The sequence below is a fragment of the Microcebus murinus genome, chromosome 16 (genome assembly GCF_040939455.1).
Source record: "Microcebus murinus isolate Inina chromosome 16, M.murinus_Inina_mat1.0, whole genome shotgun sequence".
NCBI lineage: Eukaryota > Metazoa > Chordata > Mammalia > Primates > Cheirogaleidae > Microcebus > Microcebus murinus.
In genome coordinates, this window is record NC_134119.1 from 58187713 (window position 1) to 58208618 (window position 20906).

At 59.5% G+C, this 20906-nt stretch overlaps 1 protein-coding gene across 2 annotated transcripts; it reads left to right on the plus strand.

The window, feature by feature from the left end:
* Nucleotides 1-418: 418 nt before the first annotated feature.
* On the plus strand, nt 419-17084 carry KCTD15 (potassium channel tetramerization domain containing 15). 2 transcript variants are annotated; one of them, XM_012775136.2, is made up of 7 exons: nt 419-559; nt 2173-2271; nt 3939-4031; nt 4672-4847; nt 9805-9949; nt 12738-13043; nt 14114-17084. In XM_012775136.2, exons 3-7 carry the CDS (start codon nt 3966-3968, stop codon nt 14270-14272), a joined length of 852 nt encoding a protein of 283 aa, XP_012630590.1. In that variant the 5' UTR covers nt 419-559; nt 2173-2271; nt 3939-3965; the 3' UTR covers nt 14273-17084. The 2 variants fall into 2 exon arrangements, with proteins under 2 accessions (XP_012630590.1, XP_020138860.1); XM_020283271.2 differs by having other exon boundaries at nt 2176-2271.
* Nucleotides 17085-20906: the final 3822 nt, after the last annotated feature.

The following is a 20906-nucleotide window of genomic DNA, read 5'->3' on the forward strand; positions in this document are numbered from 1 at the left end:
GCGCATTTTTGTCGCCGAGCGCGGCAGGCGCGGGCGCGCGGAGCTAATTGCGACTCTAATCCTCTGCCCCGCGGCGCCGCCGAGCCCCGAGCCAGGAGTCGCTGCGCGCGCCTGCTCGCGCCGGTGACCGGGAGCCGGGTCGCTGCCCTGCGCGTCCGGCTGGGCCGCGGCGGGGCGCGGGCTACGGCCGGGCGGGGGCTGGTTTGCTCCCCCGCAATCGAGGGAGGCCGCGGGAGAGGAGCGAGAGGAGGCGGGAGGGCAGCGGAGAGCGGCGCGAAGAGGCGGCGGCGGCGGCGGCCGCGAGGAGGGAGGAGGCGAGGGGAGGGCGGGGAGGGGAGGCCCCGGCGCGCCGCGCCGCGAGGGGCCGCGCGAAGCGGGGGCCGGGGCGGGAGGGGTGGGTGGGGGGAGGGTTGGGGGCGAGAGAGAAAGTAACTCCAGGACGAGACCGGAGCGACCCGCGCGGCGAGCATAGGCGGCGAGGCTGCGCCCGGCGCCCGAGACCGGCGGCTGCGGGGGGCGGGGGCTGCGCCCGAGCCGGATCCGCCGCTCCGGCTCCGAGGTAAGCCCAGCGCGGGCGGCCACCGCTCAGCGCCGCGCACCCCTGTCCCCAAAGTGGCTGCGATGCCGGGAAAGTCGCCCGGCCCAGACCCGGACCTGGGCGGGGGCGGCTGCTTTGTCCCTCTGCAGGGCGGCGGGGGCCGGCGGCGCGGGGGCGCCCGGCACAAAGGCCTGGTGCGGGGGGGCATGTGCCCACGTGGGCTGGTCCCGGCCCCGAGTGGACCCTCCCCACGCGGGCGGGCTCGGAGCTTCCTGCCGCAGGGCTGTGTGTGTGTGAGTGTGCGTGCAGGTTCCCGCACTCTGGCCCCAGCGCAGGGCCGTGCGTCCTGCAGGGCCGGCGAGTTTCCGGGGTCAGAAACGGGCTCCCGCAGCTGGGGCTTAGGGGCGCACAGGGCCCGGCTTGGCGCCCAAATCAGGGAAAGAAAAACTCCAACCGGACAGACGTGCGTCCTCTGACGCCCACCCTGCGAGTCCGAAACCGGGCGGGAGGGGCGGGCGCGCCGGTGGTCGTCCCAGGCGCGCGGGGCTTGGGGCCCGGAGCCGGCCGCTCTGAGACCCGGTCGCCGCCTCCGGGGTCCTGCAGCCCGCCAGCACCCCCCGACCTGGACGCGGGCACTCGCTCGCCGACACCCCACCCGGGGGAGCCGCCGCAGCGCCTTTCTGTCCCCCTGGGGCCCCCACTCCCGACTGCAGAAAGATAAGCTTCCAAGTTTTCCCTGCGTGTCTCAAATGTGCATGAAGGAATTTAACTGCACGAGTGAATAACAGCATTAGTTTCAATTAATTTTTTTTAAATCCTGGCAACAATAAACTTTGAGAACAAAAGCGCTTTTACGTCCTTAATTAGGCGAGCTTCCCATCTGTGGTCTCCAAGTGTCTGCCTCTTGATTTAACTTTGTCACCGCCCCGCCCCCGCCGCACACCCCTCCCCGCCCCGCCTGGCGCTTCGGGTGCCGCGGCCACCCCACCCCGAGGCGCCCGGAGCCGCGGCCCAGCCGGCTCCGCCGCCCGAAGTTCCAGCCGGCCGGCTGGCTTGGCTGCGGGGGGCTGGCGCGCGCCAGGTGGCCCGACTGCCGCTGCCGGCCCACCCCCCGGACACTTCTGCAGGCTCCGGGCACTTGCGCCCCGGGCCGGCGCCCAGGGCGCAGAGCTGAAGGGAGCTCGCGGGGCGCCTTCTGTTTACCTTTTATGGTTAAAATAACAGCTTAGCAAAGAAGCGACTTCACGAAGAAGCGATTTAGTGAAATCGTCTCAAGCTGCCGCAGCTCAGCCAGTTTAATCACCCCCAGAGAGCTGAACAACTGCGAGCACAATGGGACACAAAATCATTTTGTGTGTAAATGAGCGTGGCATTCTGCTCACTTCCCTCCGCTCGGGCGGGCGGGGCTCGGCTGCGGGCGGCGCGGGGCCCGGGTCTCCCGCCGCAGCTGGAGCAGCGGGTCACCACCGGGCCAGGCTGGGACCCCGCGGGCATCCGCGGGCCCTCTGCAACAGGCGTCCCGGCCGAGCCTGGGCAGGGCCGCGCCGCGCCGGGCTGGGCCGTGGGCTTGGCGCTGGCGGCGGTGGGGTGAACTTGTGTCTCTGACTGCGCCCACTCTTGTGCTCTGACTTCAGCAGTGGTCTTGGGGGAAGGGCCGTGGCCCGGCACGGATGCGCCTGTCCGCGGGAGCGTCGGAGACTCGGGTGAAGGCGTAAAGCCTGGGGCTTCCAATGGTGAGTTTCTGGTTTGCCTTGAGCATCAGGTGTGCTTGCCGTGGAAGAGGCCGAGTGAGTGAGAGCGGGGTGGGGCGGGCTTGCGGTGGGTGCCTGGCGTTAAATGTCACTTTTAATAGTGTCCTGGTGGGAGGGAAAACGTCGTGCAGTCCCGCTTGGGAGTCTCAGTCGGAATTCCTTCCAGTTCAGCTTTTCCTCCGTCTTCCCTCCTGACTCCTCCCCCAGCAGAGCCTCCCAGGGCCGGATAAGCCATTCCTGAGGTCTGTTTTGGTTCTCAGAACTTCCTTGAGCGAAGTGACCTGGTTTTCTTTCCTAAGCTTTCCGGAACTCAGAAAGGCCAAAAGCTGCAGACTGCTGAGCTCACAGCCAGCCCCCAGTTGAGGGCTGGTAGCAGCCCCGACTCCCACCCCAGCCCAGACAGGTTCAGGGCAAGGGACTTGCTGGGGCGCTAAGGCAGGACAAATCACAGGAGAGGGACCTTACCTGAAGTTGCAGGGTTTGACTCTCATTGGACCGTCCCCTATGTTTTTCAAATCGAAATGTTGAATTTCAAGGCACACACTTAGGTGCCAGAGTTCAACATGAGAAAGTGGTCCTGTTGGTCCCAAGAGTGTCATTTGGTTGGTTGGTCTCCCAAAGGTTAAACCTCCGCCAGAGAAGTCCAGGGTGGGTGTGTGGAGATCAGTGTATGTGCACATGTGTGAGTGGTGACAACTCGCTGAGCTCACAGCTCCCTCCTGACAGCCCCAAGTCACTGGAAAGTGGCTGCAGGAACCCGCCCTTCTGCACCCCTGCTGCGTAGGGGGCTGCAAAGTGCTCCAGGCGTGGCTTCCAGGAGGGGCTGCAGGACAATCTTATTGCAAGTGGTTGTGGCACAGAGGGGAACCCCTGAGTGATCTGGGCAGGGGGGGAAGGGTGCATTTGCTGAAGGGCTGTTTCCTTCTGGCCAGCTCTCTGATGCCTCGGGGCAGGGCGTGTGAGCCTGAGGCGTTGAGAATCCACTGGGCACAGAGGACACCACTCTGGGGACCTGGGGACAGACTGTGAGGTGCAGACTAGGCAAACAAAGGCAGGTTTGCTCTGCTCTGGGGAGCCACAGGGGAGAGGTGGCTTCCCAAGTGACTTGCGCTTGTGCCCGTGCCCTGGCTTCTGCGGAAGGGCTTGTGTGTGTCTGGGCCAGTTGCAAACAGAGGTCCTGGGCTCCCCGGCCCGTGGAGGGAGGGGGATCCTTCCCGAGCCCTGGTCCACAAGGTTCTCTGCTGATGCAAGAGGAGACACGCTTGGTAACATGGCTCTAACCCAAAATACCAGGAAAATCAGATTTGTTCTGAAACATTTCGGGGCAATAATGGTGAGCATATGTTTCAGTACTGTCATTAGCTGAATTAGCAGGCATGGAGCTGCCCAGAAAACACATGTGTGCGTGTTAGAGTGTGTGTGTGTGTGTGTGTGCGTGCGCGCTCGCGTGCATGCGTGTAGTCCGCTCTGGCTGGGAGACCTGCTTTGGGCTGCGGAGACAGACGACGGTGGCGGGCTGCCTGGAGCACGTGGGGTCCCAGAGAGTGTGCGGAAAGGACGGTTCTGAGTGTCCTTCGCTGCTTGGGAGACCCTGTGCCCACAGCTGCCGGGGAGTGAGCCCTGTCTGGTGTTGTCCCTGCTTCCTGCAGATACTCTGGGCAGCGATGGAAGCCTAGATGCCTCACCGCAAGGAGCGGCCGAGCGGGTCCTCACTTCTCGCGCACGGCAGCGGCGGCACCGCGGTGAGCCTGCCCCGCGGGCTGGGTGGGTGCCGGGGTCCCTCTCTGCCTTCTTCCCAAGCACCTGCTCCCTGGCCGTCCTCCCCCGGGGCCAGGGCACTCAGGAGATGGCTGTTGACTGGCTGCACGATAATGTATTTTTTTGAAACAAAAAATGCTCTTAATTTGATGTGAAATTTACTACATGTATAAAACTCAACGCCTTAGGTGCTGAGGAAGTCACTAATTTAGAGGTGTCTCGTTACTGAGACAAACTTGCAAAAACCCCTGAATCCCAATTCACAAATTGGTGATTCGTTTGTCAGGGGATATTTCACATCTAACACATAAGCCCGCGACCTTTAATTAGAATTTTGCAGTTTGTTTTATGCCCCTGGAGGCTGACACCTTGGAAGAAAAAAAAAAAATTTTTTTTTTCTTGATTTCTTATTGCTAATAAGCATCTTTCTTTTTCCCTCTGGTACTTTGAAGAAAATGATGCAAATACACTTAATTACAGTGGTGGCCGTAATTTGTCAGCCGAATATGTGATCAGGCACAGGCAGAGTGATCTGATTAGATCTGTGATCACACTCCCAATAAAGGGAGTGCACGGCTGTGCCGTGGAGAAACTCCTTGTCTCCTGCTTTGTTCCCATCTCCAGGAGGGAGGAAACATGTCCCGGCTGTCTCTCACCCGGTCGCCCGTGTCCCCCCTGGCTGCCCAGGGGATCCCCCTGCCAGCCCAGCTCACCAAGTCCAACGCGCCTGTGCACATCGACGTGGGCGGCCACATGTACACCAGCAGCCTGGCCACGCTCACGAAGTACCCGGACTCCAGGTAAGAGCCGGGCCTGGTGGAGCAGCAGGCACGTGGCCCCGGGGGTGGGGCTGGGGCTGGGGCAGCGTCTGCAGCCTGCTGCCCTGGGGGGCGTCTCCCCTGCCAGCCCCCCACACTTGACTCTCCAGGGTGCACAGGGGGCTGGGACCCAGGGAGCTAGCGTTTGGGAGGCTGAGTCCACCTGTTGAAGGCTGCCTTGCACAGAGGCTGTGACCGTGGTCTGGAGTGCAAGGCGGAGCTCTGGACCCACTGGCGGACGGAGGGTTAGGACTTGTCCAGAGCCAGCCCCACCTGGGCCTGGCTGGGGACTCTCAGGTACCTTCAGGTTCCTCTGGAGTGGCACTCAGGCTTGGCCTCTGCAGGGGGTCATTTGTGAGCCAGGCTGAGTCCTGAGGTCATGAGTTGGGGGGGGGGCAGGTAGTTAATCCCATTTCCTATTCTAACCTTGGGAAACTGCAGAAGGGGAAAGAGACAGAGCGGCAGTTGCCATTGTTGTTGGTGTGGGTGGCCGCTGGCAGCAGGCTTCCTGTGGAGCTGGGTGTTGCAGTCAGTGACTGGCAGGGATTCCAGGAAATTTGGGATATGCAGGGCTGGGGGTGAGCAGGAGCCTTGTACCCCATCAGTGGATCAAGTGTCTGACCAGGACCCTGGCTGGGGGCTTGCAGGCTCCTCCTGGTAGGGAGTCCCCCCACGCTGCTGAACCCACGGGCTGCCCCGACCCTCCACCCTGTTCAAGGTTCTGGGTACTGTCACCTCACCCACTCTTGCCTTCTGGGCAGGGGACCTGGGTTCCCTGTTGGCACAGCGGCAGGGCTGACCTGCGCTGGGCTGTGTCCCTGAGATCTCCCGGAGCTGCGACTGCTCGCTCCTGGCACGGCGAGGCGGCCACTACTCTCCCTGGGGCCGCTGAGGGCTGAGCATGGGGAGGCCAGAGCTGCAGGCATCACCCCTGCTTTGTGCATTAAACATACAGGAGGAATTAATTAATCCCCCTGACACGGAGGGATTGTCACCTGTCTGGCTGCGAAGAGCAGGGAGGGTTATAGTGCATGGAGGTGGCTGCTGTCGGAGCTTGTTGAGGGCCAGGGCGGAGCCCCCCCCAGGGCAGGAGTGCCCCCTTGCTGGAGGTGGATGCAGTGCGTGGGTCCAAATTCGGGGAGTCTGGGGTACAGATGTGGTTGGGGCTTCCGTTCCCTCAGCCCGACAGAGTAGACCTGGGGCTCTGAGCTTGAGGCTTTGCGGGGGGCCAGGAGCCCCCAGACCAGGTCCGCAGCATCGGCCCGCGGGCCCGCAGAGCGCGCTGTCTGGGATGGGAGATGGATTCTGCTTATTTAATTTCAATTTTGCCTTCTGCGGCATTCCCAAGTTGTTTGAGATAGATCATCCCTTAATCGGTTGACGACGTTTGTGAGCGAAATTCATAAAACCTTTGCCCACAACCCTCTCTGCAAAGTGTTTCCAGAAGTCAGACATTTGCCTTTCTGGAGCGATCTGCAGCCCAGGCCCTGGGGGAGCGGAGGGGCCTCCTGGTTCTTGGCGCTGGGCTGCAGCCTGGGAGCAGGAGGGTGGGGGCTTCCCCTCCCAGGCCCGGTGGCGTGCTGTTTTGCAAAGTGGGGTATGCCCTCTGGCGGGGAGCTCAGGCCTCCATGGCCCTGTGATCTGGCATGTGGGACCCTCGAGGCAGGACGTGCCCGGAGGGGAGGCTGTCTGCATTCTTCCCCGAGGCTGGGGCTCAGGATGAATCTGTTGTTCTGCCTGGGTAGCTTCTGGTTGCAGCAGAGCCGATCCCAGGCCTGAAGCTTCAGCCTGGAGGCTGGGGGGGGGGGTGTGAGCTGTAGGCTGGACTGGGAACAGGGACTGGGGGCTTGAGAAGTGAATTGGGGAGCTGTGCTGGCAAGGGTCCCCCCAGATCTCTCCCATCCTTCTTTTAGTGGATTATTACAGTTTTAAAACTGTTTTTCACCAATTCTGGAAAAGAAGATCAATCCCTTAACCAGTGTCACTGGTCTGTGAAGTCACTTGGAGATGAAGGTGCTGAGGTCCCCAGGGCATGTCCAGATGTCAACAGTGTCCTACACCTGTAGCTCCCACACCTGTCCTACACCTGTAACTCCTGCACTCGCTGCACCACGTGGGCTTCTGGCTCCTTGCGGGTCGGGGTGGCCTGGGTGCCTCCTCTGGGCCTCACCCGGAGACGGCTGAGCTGCTGAGGACGGACTGACTCCCTGGGCCAGCCCCCTCGCTCCTGTCCTGGATGCCAGGTGTCGCTTGGCTGCTGCTGTCACAGCCCCACGCTGACGTCTGTGCTGCCTGCAGGAAGCAAGGCATGGAGACAGCTAGGAGCTGCAGAACCAATACAGCCTTCCACCCAAGCAGCCGGGAGATTGGAGCCAGAGCTTAAAAACAAGGAAAAAAATAAAGGTGCCCGGAGCCTCCTGGAGCACACAGGTGGTGGCTGGACCGCACCTTTCTGTCCCGAGGGTGCCAGCTGCCGCAGCGGGAACTACCCAGCTTATTCCATGGAGGACATCTAAAGTCGGCTCTGCAAACCCTGCAGCCTCTCGCAGAGGGTGGCCTGGGCCCGTTTCCCCGGGGACGTGTGCAGCCAGAGACAGAACCCAGGATGTCACAGCCGGAGCTCACGCTGCAAGCGTCTGAGGATTCCTTCTCGGCGATTGTCCTAATCTTCCCTCATCCCGCTCACGTCCTGGGACACTGAGGGCATGAAAGGCCTTTGTCCTGGGAGGGGTTGCACAGCTGCGAGTATGTCCTGGAACAGACACTGAACCACGGAAAGATCTAGAACTAGCCAGAGCTGAAGTAAGGCAGATTGAGAACCTTCTAGCCTTGGACCACCAAGACAACCTAGAACCCAGCCAGCCCCAGCATAGGGGTGGCTCCGGAGTCTTCTGGAGCAACAGGACGGGCCGGCGCGTCCGCCAGCCCTGACGTCAGAGGGTCTGGAGCTCGGCCAGGCCCGGGACGGTGCTGCTGCCCGGAGTGTTTGGGCTCAGCCGGGAAGAGCGGGGGCTGTTCCCAGGGAGGCCGAGGCTTTGGGTTTGTTGACTCACCTGTGGACGTGGCTCTGATTTCTTCCTGCTGGTGCCACGCGGGGGCCCTCAGCTGTCTGCTGACCACCGCCCATGGCACCTGGCGGCCTTGCTTCTCTGCCTCCAGGGGTGCTGGGTGGCCCCCACTGTGTCATCTGAATGCCCAGGCTCTGCTAGGCCAGGTCCTGGGGGCTTCAAAAGCTGGAACCAGCCAAGGAACCCATAAGGCTTTCCAGCAGGGGCTGTGTCCCCCAGCATCATTGTCACCATGCCTGGGGGTTGACAGGGCTCAGTGGCCTTTGGAGCGCTGAGATGAGTTGTGTCTGGGTGGCTGCTGCTCTGGCGTCAGAGGGTCAGGCCTCTCCACACCCCTCCCAGCAGCCGTGACCTCCTCACAGAGCCTTGCCTTACTCTGGCCATGTCCCCAGAGTGAGAACAGGTGACTGCATGGCTCCTCCGTGCCATGGCTGACGCATCGAGTGTCCAGGCCACCAGAGCATAGGACGGTTGGGTGGGAGGTACTGGGAGGAGCTCTGGGCGCTCCAACGCCCCAGCCTCTGCCCAGCCAGTGCGTCCTGGGCACCGATGGCAGGGCCTTGGGAGCAGCTGACTCAGTGGGCAGAGGAGTAGGCCGCTGTGGGGACAGGGGAGTAGCGCTGGTGGGACCCTTGCTGGTGTAGGAAGGGGGGAAGGGGACTCAGGTGCTGGCTTGTGTCCAGGTCAAGCTGGAAGACCTGGGTCCCAGGTAAGGGCTCCCCTTCTCCCAGCTGTGCAGAGAAGCTGCCACCTTGGCAAGGTCTAGCCGGGCACAAGTGGGTGTGGCCCTGCCGGCCAACAGATGTCTCATGGTGCTGGCATTGGGAAGATGCTGCCAGCCTCCCTCCTGCTCTCAGGCCCAGCTCGTGGCTGCCCCCACCCCTCCTTGGGGCTCCTAAGTATCCACAGCCTGGCCGAGGGTCTGCCGGGACAGTTGGCCAAGCCAGAGCCAGCCACCTGGACATCGGGGAGGTACCAACCCTGGCTCCGAGGCCTGGTTCTTTCTTCCTGGAGTGGACAGGGACAGGTGTGAGGGCTCTCTAAGAACTTCCTGCAGGTTCTGCATTGGAACCTGGTTGGAACCACTGCCTTTTTCAGTGCGGGCACCCACGTGTGCACACATGTGCCTGGTGTCTGGGTGTGTACACACTGGCATGTACATGTATGCATATACTGTGGCATGCATGCACACGTGCTGTCCCTCCCTCCTGCCTGCCTGCCTGTGTCTCTCCCTCATGGCTCCCTGCGTGAGTGGCTGTGGGCTGTTGTGACCTCGTGTCTCTGGGTGCCTGGTGTTGGCAGGTGCATGTCCTTCGCCTGGATGTGTCTGGGTCTGCCCGAGATTTGTGTGCTGGGAGGGAGGGGACCGTGTGACCCCGGGCCTGTCGCCCAGGTGTGTCACGTCTGATGCTCATTTACATGGGCTGGGTGAGCAGGACGCGTGTTACCAAGGACCCTCTCGGCAGGTGTGTGGCCGCTGGCTGGGTTATCGGATGGTCCACGTGCACATAAGGGGCGGCTGTCTCTGGGGAGGGTGTGCGCACCGGGTCTGCGACTTTGCGTGGGTAGGGCCAGGTGGCCGTGTCTACGTCTTGCCGTAGTTTCCCAGGCCTGTGACGTGTGTGGGCCAGCTGGCGTGTGTAGCTGGGCGTGTCCCTCTCTGGCTGTGGCTTGCGAGTGTGGGTGGGGTGTGTGGCGTGTCCTGTCTGACTGTGGCCCGGCTGTGCACAGGTGTTGTCAGGCCTGACTACAGTCCTGGAGTCACCCACGCGAGGCCCCTGCAGCAGGGTGGCTCTAAGGAGTGGGCAGTGGGACGGGTGGACCTAGCTCCTGCCTTCAGACGCCCGTCCCGCCCTGCCCGCCTCTCCCAGGATAAGCCGCCTCTTCAACGGCACCGAGCCCATCGTCCTGGACAGTTTGAAGCAACACTACTTCATCGACCGGGATGGGGAGATTTTCCGCTACGTCCTGAGCTTCCTGCGGACGTCGAAACTGCTGCTCCCGGATGACTTCAAGGTAAGTCCGAGGCTGGCGGCTCCCCCACGCCGCCGCCTGTGCGATGGCATTACACAGGGGACGCTGTGACTTAATAAATGGACCCTCGGTTGCCATGGCAACCGCGAAAAATTAAATGATGAGGCCGAAGGCTAAATCAGTTTTTCTAAACTAATTTTGTTTCCTCACTTTTTTTTTTTTTTTTTGCTTATTTATCGGGGTGTAGCAACACTTACGCTGCGGCACTTAGCCGAGCGTGACGTGTGTTGTGGCTAAGGACTGCTGTGTGCTGGAGTCACGGGACTTAGGGGTTCGTGCCTCTGTTCCTGCTTGGCAGTTTGCAGGGGAAAGACCCCGGTGATCTAAACAGAGGCCCTTAGACAAAAGGAAGCCCCCAGCTCTCAGGGCGAGGCTGCTGGGGCAGGTGACCCGGCTCCCTGGGTCCTGCCTCCATGCGGAGCCCCTCGGAGCCAGGGAGCCTGGGAGGAAGGGTACCTGGCTCACACCAGCAAACGTCTGTCCATCCGTCCTTCCTTCCTTCCTCTACCCAGGGGGCCAGTCGCCCTGGGGCTCTTTTGTCCTCCATGCAGCTCTGTTACTGAGCGCCAAGCATCTGCACTTGGGCGAAAATACAGTGAAGCAGGAGGCACCTGCCCCGTGACGCTTACAGGCTAGTGGGGAGACAGGTGTTCAACTTGAATTCCACGTGGCAGATGCTTCAGAGAAGTACAGAGGATTGTGAGAGTGAACGACAGGGAACCTGGCCTGGGCAGCTTTGAGAGACATGATGTTTACCCAGGTGGTGAAGGAGGAACAGGGCAGACAGGGGTAAGGGTTTTGGTGAGGGGCTAGGGGTGCCAAAGGGCTGGATACATTCCAGAACTAGAGAGAAGGTGTCAAGCCTGGGGCCTTCCAGACTGGGAGGGGAAGGGCAGGAAGGGAGGCTGCTGTTTGAAGTCAGCATCTTGGGCCGGGCCTGGTGGCTCACGCCTGTAATCCTAGCACTCTGGGAGGCTGAGGCAGGTGGATTGCTGGAGGTCAGGAGTTCAAAACCATCCTGAGCAAGAGTGAGACCCTGTCTCTACTACAAATAGAAATAAATTAATTGGCCAACTAAAAATATACAGAAAAAATTAGCCGGGCATGGTGGCGCATGCCTGTAGTCCCAGATACTCGGGAGGCTGAGGCAGGAGGATCGCTTGAGCCCAGGAGATTGAGGTTGCTGTGAGTTAGGCTGATGCCACGGCACTCACTCTAGCCTGGGGAGCAAAGTGAGACTCTGTCTCAAAAATAAAAAATAAAAAAAGTCAGAATCTTGGCGGGTGGCTCAGCATTTCGCATTTTACCCTGAGTGCCGTGGAAGGGTCCTGTGCACGTAGGGGAAGGACAATGAGATTTGCGAATTGGAGAGATCGCGCTGGCTGTTGTGTGCAGAAGGATGCAGGAGGGTTAGGGGGGTGCAGGAGGGCAGCTGGGGGTGAGGCCACTTCCCCAGGCCAGGGGAGGGCTGCTGGAGGCCTTGGACCAGGAAGGACAGAGGCAGAGAAGACAGAGCGTGGTGGTGGGTCAGACTTACGTTTAGGAAGAAGGCTGCAAAAGCACGTGGTGTGGCCTGGCAGAGTAAGGCAGCTCTTGGGGGGCGCCTCGTGGCTTGTGGCTGCAGTCCTGAGTCGGTGCGCGGAGGCCCAGAGGTGGACCAGGCTGCAGGAGTGTGGGGAGCTGGTGGGGCGTCAGCGGAGACATTCCGGGCTGTGGGGGAAATGGGGTTGTTTGGCAGAGCTGTCATGTAAAATCTTGGCAACAGAGGCTCAGGGTGGAGCCCTGAGGGACCCTGGCGTAGGGGCAGGATGGGTCCCCGACTGGGAACAGCCCCAGGGGAGGACTGGGGCCTCCCTCGGGGCATCTCCGAAGGCCAGGCCAGCAGGTTGGGCTTCCTCGCCTCGCCCCAGGGGCTCCCCCGCCTCGCCCCAGGGGCTCCCCGGCCCACCCGCCAGACTCGCTTGCTGCTCATGTGCCCCAGTGAATGGCGTGAGTCACGGGACCTCGGTCATGCAGGGCTGAGGGGGTGGGAGTGAGCGTGTCATACGTGCATATGTGGCCCTGGGCACCGGGCCGATACCAGGGCCTGAAGCACAGCCTGGCAGGGGTGAGGGCTTCCCCTCCCGGACACCTCGTCACACTGCGCACCTGCATGAGCAGGGGCACGGCCAGGCACTGGGCACATCTTCAATCCTCATTCCCCGTCTCTGAGCTGGGTGTTTACATCTACTTATGGCCAAGGAAACTGAGGCTCAGAGGTCTGTAACTGAGGTTCAGAGTTCTCGGGGCCAGTAGAGGATGAAGCTGAAAACCCAACCCAGGCAGGTTTGGCTGGAGAGGAACTGTCTGCCCCCGGGCTGGGCTGTGAGCTCCTCTGGGGTGGGTGAGGGTGGGCTGCCTGGGCCCGGCAGGGTCTGTTCTCTCAGTGGGATGCTAAGAAGACAGCAGGGCCCCAGGCTTAAGGACAGCCTCCGGCTTTTCTAGTGGAGCCTCCAGATCTTTCCACGAGGCTTCTCTCTGCGCCAGTACTTGGGGCCAGGTGGAAGGGCCCAGGGGGTCTGGCGCTGGTGCACACCAGCGGCTGCCTTCGGGTCAAGGCCAGGTTCCTTATGCTTTGCACACACTCATCCGCCTCATCTACGCAGTGGGGACAGCCATCCAGGTCCACACACACTGTGCCCTGGGGGGGGCGGGGAGGGCAGTTCCTGCAGAATCGCTAGGAAGCGGGAGCCCCCGCCTCCCCCAACCGGCGCGTGCGCGGTGTCCGCAGGACTTCAGCCTGCTGTACGAGGAGGCGCGCTACTACCAGCTGCAGCCCATGGTGCGCGAGCTGGAGCGCTGGCAGCAGGAGCAGGAGCAGCGGCGCCGCAGCCGGGCCTGCGACTGCCTGGTGGTGCGCGTGACGCCCGACCTGGGGGAGCGGATCGCGCTCAGCGGCGAGAAGGCCCTCATCGAGGAGGTCTTCCCCGAGACGGGGGACGTCATGTGCAACTCGGTCAACGCCGGCTGGAACCAGGACCCCACCCACGTCATCCGCTTCCCGCTCAACGGCTACTGCCGGCTCAACTCGGTGCAGGTGAGGGCTGGGGCCGCCTCCCCGGGCCCGGTGCGAGGTGGAGGGAGGCCTCGTCCCCGAAATGGCAAAGCCCTCCGTGCCATCTTACAAAAAAGGCAACAATGTGTCGATGCATAATTTATGTCCCGCTCATAATTAAATGATGGTGCCTGGGGGTTGGACTTTAAAAAAAATTGATCTGCACTTTTTTTGTTGTTTCCAAAAGGATGTTCTGTAAAAATGGCCCAGAGTGCTTTCAACTAAGTGTGCTTCCTTTGACATCCAGAGTCTGACTTTGGATTCATACTAAATCCAAGCAACAAGCGGGGTGGGACAGAGCCTGAGAGTAGCGATGGCTTAGGGCCCCTCTCCTCCCCCTGACCTGGGAGCGGCCCACAGAGCGTCTGGGCTGGCTTCTCCTGGACGGGTCTAAGAATTGGGGAGCCCACATGGAGCGGGCCCCACTAACAGCTCTTCCCAAACCCGAGAACACACATATTTTGGGGTTAGGGCAGAACGGACTTTGTTGGGGAAAGCACACGCCCTGCAGGCTGCCAGTCGGAACTTGCTAGTTGTAGGACACAGGGAGTGGCCAGGCCCCACCCTCCCAGAGCCACAAGCCCATGTGGCCATGGAGGCCTGCAGAGACCCCGGCGTTGAAAGAACTCCTTCTCTGTCTTTCCACGCAGATCTCCCTCTGAAACTCACAGCTATTGGGGCAGGACTCAGAGAGGGGGTGCCTGGGCCCCTGTGTCTGGAGAGAAGGGGCAGGTTACACCCTAGAGAAGAGGTACAAAGGCTTTTTGCCTCCAGGAATCAAAGCCGTGCACCCCGGAGGGCAGCAGGGTGGCAGCTTAGGTGGGCTGGGCTGCCCAGGTACGGTGACTGGGCCTGGCTGCTCCTGCCACTCCTGTGCTGAAACCTAACAGGTGGCTCTGCAGGGACCTTTGTCCGTGAGTGAGACTGAGCTCTTAGCAGGAGAAGGTGATTGGCTCTGCTGGCCACCATGGCTGGCACCCACCTGCCCGCCATTCCGAGCCAGGTAAACTCTTACAGGTGGGCACTGCTGACCCCTGCTTCTTCCCTGACAGGTCCTGGAGAGGCTGTTCCAGAGGGGTTTCAGCGTGGCCGCGTCCTGTGGGGGCGGCGTGGACTCCTCCCAGTTCAGCGAGTACGTGCTTTGCCGGGAGGAGCGGCGACCGCAGCCCACGCCCACTGCCGTCCGGATAAAGCAGGAGCCCTTGGACTAGGCCCTGCCTCGCTGCCCACCTGGGACACCCCAGGGACCTGGGAACAGTGCTGGGGGGAGTCTTCCTGCGTGTGCTCAGCAGTGGGCATGAGACCGATGCCAGGGCTGGAGGGGCCAAAGCCGGCCCAGGGAGCACCAGGGCCCCCGGCGTCATCATGGCAACAGAATCTGGGCTGCTGGAGGCATGCCCACCGAAGGACCGTTGATGTGACCCAAAGATGCTGCTGTGGGAACGCCGCTGCCGGCTCTCCCAGCCCCTGGCCCCCCAGCTTGGTGCCACATCCTCTGAGGCCAAGGGGCCCACTGAGGCAGGGTCAGCAGAGGTGTCCGCAGCTACTCCGGAGGAGCCATTTGTCCTTCTCCACGAGTGGCAGACTCTGGTGGGTCTCCTTGAGTCAGAGATGGCTTATTTTTCTACAGTATTTAAAACGGAAGCAAGTGTAACTGCACAGGTCGTCGGAGAGGCCGACAAGGACCAACACTCCTTTTTCTGGTGCTCAGTTCTCAGTCGGACGTGCAGCGCCCATGGCGGATGAGCTGCCCGGCGTGCGGGCCAGGTGCCTGCAGAGCTGGGGCGCTCGGGACGGATGCAGGGACGATCGCTGCATAGCCAAGCAGGGCTCCCAGGGGCAGGGCGGCGGGGAGGAGGGCGTGGGGCCTGGGGGGCTCTGTAACCACTGGGGGGCTCAGGCTGCACTTGGTGGGTCCCCTGACCTGCTCATGCCCAAGGGCTTCCAGTCCTGTCTGCACGTCCTCCCACCTGGGCTCCCGGAGAAGTTTCCTCCCACGGGGACCAGCCACAGGGCCGCACCTTACCTCAGGAATGGGCCCCACCAGGAAGGGGCCCATCTGTCAGCATTGTCCTCTGGGTCCCCAGCTCAGGGAGCCATCCCCAGCTCCAACTTTCTTACGCTCACATGCACACTGAGTTTTAATTATACTTGTCATGCTGGCCTGCCGATAAGACCCGGACACAGGCACACCTGGCCCTCTTGACCCCGAATTCCAATGAGGACTGGCCCTGAGGGGTCCTCACAGACCTGCTGCCTCTCAGATGACAGGCCCAAGGACGCACCCTCCCCGGCCCCCTCTCGTCCCCAAGTGCTGGCCCTTCCTGGGTGGGGAGCCTGCCGAGAACTGGTGGGCGGGGCTCCCTGGCCCTCTCCACCCCGTGTACAATGCCTGTAGACTTGTATATGACTCCTTTAATATTGTAAAGATGCTGATGTATACTTGTCGTGTGTTTGTGTGAGCACATTCCGTTCCCAGTTCATGCCATAAACGATGCTGCAAAGCAAAAGACTGAGGCTCCATCCTGTGCAGAAGCAGCGGCTGGATTCCCGCACTTGACGTCGTGCAGGCAGGTTTAGGGGTGGAATTCCTCTCCCCGGCTCCTTTGGTTCAGATGAGTAACTGGCAGCAGTGGCTGGGGAAAGGACGGGGGCCGGCCCCAAGCTTGGTGCTTGGTGTTATTTATTGCGTTTGGGTGTTTCCTTGCTTCTGCTGTCTGTCCCCTCTGGGCAGCACAGATTCTGCATTCTGATTCACAGCCCCTGACCAGATGCGAACCAGGGAAAGACAGACAGATGTCCAGGGGCTTTTGAACTCAGTCTTGAATGTTTGGGATTTTTTCTCTCACACTGTCTTTTGGTTGGGGGTGACGCCCTCTTTAGAGCCACACGTGGCAGCATGGAGAAGGTGGCAGGCCATGGCTCAGGCCAGCCAGGGGCACAGAGATGCAGTCAGCACGAGAGCAGCAGTTCCCCGATGCTCAGAATATGATCTCGACATGTCCAAGGGAAGGAGCTTGAATGAATTCACGTAGACCTCCCATTTTAATGAGCCTTTCCCTATTTTTCCTCAAAGCCTTTGTGTTCTAACTCACGAGGACCCTTTTACCTGCCCCCAAAGGGCCACCAGCCTCAGAGAACAAGAGCACGCCCAGCCACCTCCTGTCTGGGGCTGCAGAGCAGATCCTCTTCCTCTGTACGAACAATCTAATTTGCTGGACAAACTTGCTGGGCTTCTCCTCTGCTTAGCAACGCGCCTGCAGTTGGCACATCTGCATTTTGACATCCGAGAGGAGGAGAAAGCCTTGTGTTTATTGGAAAGGAAGTCTTGTGAAAGTAGCTCAATGCTGCGTGTGTTTATGGGTTTTTCTGGTGTGATAGCATGGTCATTTACTGATTGGGGGAGATTCTCTAACATTTCCGAAGCCAGCTGTATTTTTAATTAAGTCGTCATGCTAAAAAAGAAGGGGAGAAAAAGAGTAACCCTATCCGATTAAATGCTACTCTGTTTCTTTACTAATTAAGTGAAATCAGGAAGTATGATTTTCTCCATCAACTTGGGAATATCTGAATTTGTAGGGAAAGACATAGTAATGCTGTAATTCTAACAGACCTAGTCTCCATAAATAAGTACAAATTATCAATTCCTTTGAAACATTTTTACACTTCCTGGAATGAATATATTTATAAGCAACGTTTTGTCAAATACCAGCAATATAAATGTTATTTCTGCTCTTCCTAGTCCTCAAAACGATTGTTGATCGTGAGCAACAACAGGTCAGAGCTGTGCCAAAGCTTCCCTCCTTGCTACCAAACCTCTGCCAGGGACTGCAGAGAACTCGCAAAGCCACAGCGTGTGGCCACCATCCCACTCTCATGGGGGCTCCAAGCCAGGTCACAACACTAATAATCTTTCCAAAAGTGTGTCGAGGTTTTTCTTGTTTTTGTTTTTGTTTTTAAAGCTACTATTTGACTGTGTTCCTTAGAATAAATAAAGGATATTTTATAAATTACACACAGCTCTAGCGCCTTGCTTCTAACCCACTGAGGCAGCCACGAGAAGGTAGTCCGGTAGGGGTGATTCTGAGCCACGGCTCATCACACTTGGGACTTGGCATGGCCACTTAGGACCTTGAATGCCCCAAGTCCCAAAGCTTCCTGGATCTGAGGGCCCCAAGCAACTCCAGGGCTCCCAGGCACCGGATGCACACCCGGGAGCGGGAACAGGGCAGTCCTTCACCTCTCCCAGACTCCCACCCTGGACTCCAGCATTCAGGCGTTTTGCACTGTGTTGCTTTTGTGCGTGTGAATATGTGAAGCGCACCGCTAAGATGTTTGACAAGGTCCAGGGAAAGCGCCGATGTGAGAAGTGGGGAAACAGTCTCCACTGAGCCCCCGACCAAGAGAAGACTCTAAGTTGGCTGAGCCCAGCAGAGCCTAAACTTGCCGCAAGATCCATCTGCCTGCTCTGGGGAACACTGTCTGCCAAGATGCCCCGTCCCATTGGGCCCTGCCCTCCCTCCTGACTCCAGAGACAGGAAAACAGCTGCCTTGGCCCTGGAGGACACTCTAGGACACACTAGATGGGAGTTTCTCCTAAGTAAGTGACAAGGTGGAACAGACAACAACGGGAGCTGCCAGGGGATGTTCGGTTGGAGGCAGGACACTGGGTTCAAAACAACAGGGAGAAGCTCTGAACAGAGCTGGGGGGACAACTGATGGCCACAGAGGGCAGCCACAGGCCCTGAGCCTGACACCTGGGCTGATGTGCGGTGTTAGAGGAAGTGTGATATCATCATTTGATGGTCATCATTTTAGTCGGTTTTTTTTGTTTTGTTTTGTTTTTTTGAGACAGAGTCTCACTCTGTTGCCCAGGCTAGAGTGAGTGCCGTGGCGTCAGCCTAGCTCTTAGCAACCTCAAACTCCTGGGCTCAAGCAATCCTCCCGCCTCCACCTCCAAGCGACACTCCTGCCTCAGCCTCCCAAGTAGCTGGGACTACAGGCACGCGCCACCATGTCTGGCTAATTTTTTCTATTTATCTTTAGTTGGCCAATTAATATCTTTCTATTTTTTATTTTTAGTAGAGACAGGGTCTTGCTCTTGCTCAGGCTGGTCTCGAGTTCCTGACCTTGAGCGATCTGCCCACCTCGGCCTCCCAGAGTGCTAGGATTACAGGCGTGAGCCACTGCGCCCAGCCACTTTAGTTGGTTTTAAGGGGGGGTGGGCAAATACGTTCAGCCACGAAGCTCAAGGCAGCCACACATGGTCTTGTCTCATGTGTGACAAGGGCCTTCTTTCTGCTCACCCCAACCTGCCCAAAGCAGGTGGCTCCTGGTAGAGAGAGGGCTTGACCCCCACTGGAGATTAGAGCCCTGGCAGCTGTTCTATCTCTGGTGGGGGCTTCAATCTGGAGTTACCTCCACTGAACACTCTAGGTCACGAGATAGGGTAAAAGCTCACACCTTATAGTTGCCACAAGTTTTTTAATTATCTACAAATGGATGTCCTTAGAATGGATTGTAAAAAGAGAGGTATGATTTTAATGCATATTTGTCCAAAGCAGCCCCTGCCTTTACTAGTGAGAGATTTCTCATTAGACAGAATGAGATTTGTTGTCAGTATCCATGGAAACCTGCAAAGGAGTTGCAAAGACAAAGGTCTAATGTCCAACATAAAGCCCAAGACAATGCCCCTGCTTTATTTCATAACCCCACCCCATTCTGAGGAAGGCAGCCAAGGGCGCCCGCTAGGAGGAAAGTCTATCAACTTACAACTGTATTTAGATAAATCCACCAACGGGGGTAGAGACATAGGGAAACATTCTCCCAAGAATCCCTTTCCATTAGGAGTTCAGCCCTGATGAGACATTCTGGGCAGCCCTGACATTCTCTAGAGGCTCTATGGGGTAGGGTAACCCTTCCCGGACCAAGGGAAAGAGAAAGGTATGGGTGGCAGCTAAGGGCAGCTTCCTGCTGGGAGCAAGGCCAGCTCTGATGTTCTCCTAGAAGCACACCTGGGCGAGGGTCAAGTGTCAGGACCTCACAGGCATTGCCTCAGTCCTCACGCTCACGCCCTCTGTAAGTCCGGGGCCATCTCTCCATGAGCTTTCGGTGGAAGGGAGACCCCAGCCCCCTAGGAAGCCCGCGCTCCCCCACATCTCAGGTTGGCATCCCTGGATCTAGTTTGGCATCCCTGGATGGAATCTCTTTTCCTGGGAGCCCCAAAGCTAGACACACAGGCCGCCTGCCTGACCCATGGCGAGTGCCCCCAACCTCAGAGGCACAGGCTCACTCTTCGGGATGGGGCCACTCCTGGGGTTGGGTATCCAGGCGTGGCTGCCTGTTGGCAGCTGATTACGCTCCGGGAACGAGACCTCCTGGGTTTCTGTTCCCACCACCCCACCCCCAGTGGAAGGAGGTGTTGGATAGAACTTACGCTATTTAAGGGTAAGTCATACAACTGCGATGTGGAAAAATGAGCTGATCTGCCTGCGGAGGCTTGGGACATTGGTTATCAAAGGTCCTTATCTTCCCAACCACCCAAACAGTGCCAGTCACTGGTGGCTCCTGTGTGCCAGCCACTGCAGGTGCATGGAGGACAAGACCAGCCCGTGAGGCTCAGAGAAGACATTTGTTTATCCACCTGAATTGTTTACGTTCAGTCGTTTACTTGAGGCTCAGTGAAGTTATCGGGAAGAGAAACCATATTACAGTTGTCAAGTTTGTCATAACACCAAACACGGATCACTGCACATTCACCGACTTGCACGTAGAGCAGACAATGTCGCCAGCCTCCACGCTAGCGTCTCCATAGCAAAGGAGGCTTCTCTGAAATTCTAACCTGAGACCCAGAGAAAGAGGCAGGGGCATCCCAGGTAGCACAAAGCAGAGTGGTTGGAGGTCAGCTGCATTTGGGCTTTCACCTTTATTTCCGTAACACAGAACAGCCAGTCCTGACTGCCATCCCTTGGCCCCCAGGCCCATTAGGACCATGGTTTTCCTTGACCCAGAGCCATGGCCCAGGAATGACAGCCAGATCATCAGGGCCTGACTCCTAAGATCTCCCTAACGCAGAAATCACAAACCAAGGCAAAGTCTGGAAGAGCTGGGCAGAGTATGGGAGAGTTCTGACCGCCCATCCCCCCTGCGCAGGGCACGAGGCGCCCCCCAGCCAGTCTCGGCCTGCTCTGGGCCAAGCCTGCTGCTCGAAGCAGCGTCCAGAATGTCGCCAGAGCTTCCTCCCCTGTGTCCTGGACCCGGTCCAGGGCTCCCGCGGAAGCTGCGGTTTGGGGCGCACAGACTGCCGGGGCAGGGCCGGCTGCTGCCCCCAGGCGAGCGGGCCCCGCCCTCCGGGACGCGGACACACCCCCCTCTCCCGGGGCCCATGGAGACACGCCCGGCCCTGCGGCCCAACAGCAGGAGGGCAGATTAGTACGAGTACGAGCAAGGTCCTGGAATTCTCGCCCGGTTGCCACACAGCATAAGCAGCGTAATTGGGGGAGGTTGTGCAACTGCCGAGACCGGCAACCAGGGCTCTCCAAGTTCCCATCACGGGCGTCCCGGGAGCCCTGGGTCAGAGCCGGATGCCACCTTCGGGTGGCAACGATGGCCCCCGCTCCGGCAGGGGGGGCAGAATGGCTCTGCCAAGAGTCAGGGAGCCGGGGTTCCTGCTGGGCCCACGGGAGGGAGGCTGGCGGAGGGGACCACGCCCACAGCCCCAGGCGGCTGCAGCCCCAGTGGCAGCAGCTCCTGCCTGGCAGAGCCTAATGAGGCACAGGGCTGGGCCTGAGGCCCCGGGGCTGGACGCACAGCAGGTCCTGAAGGAGCCGGGAAACTGGGGGAGGC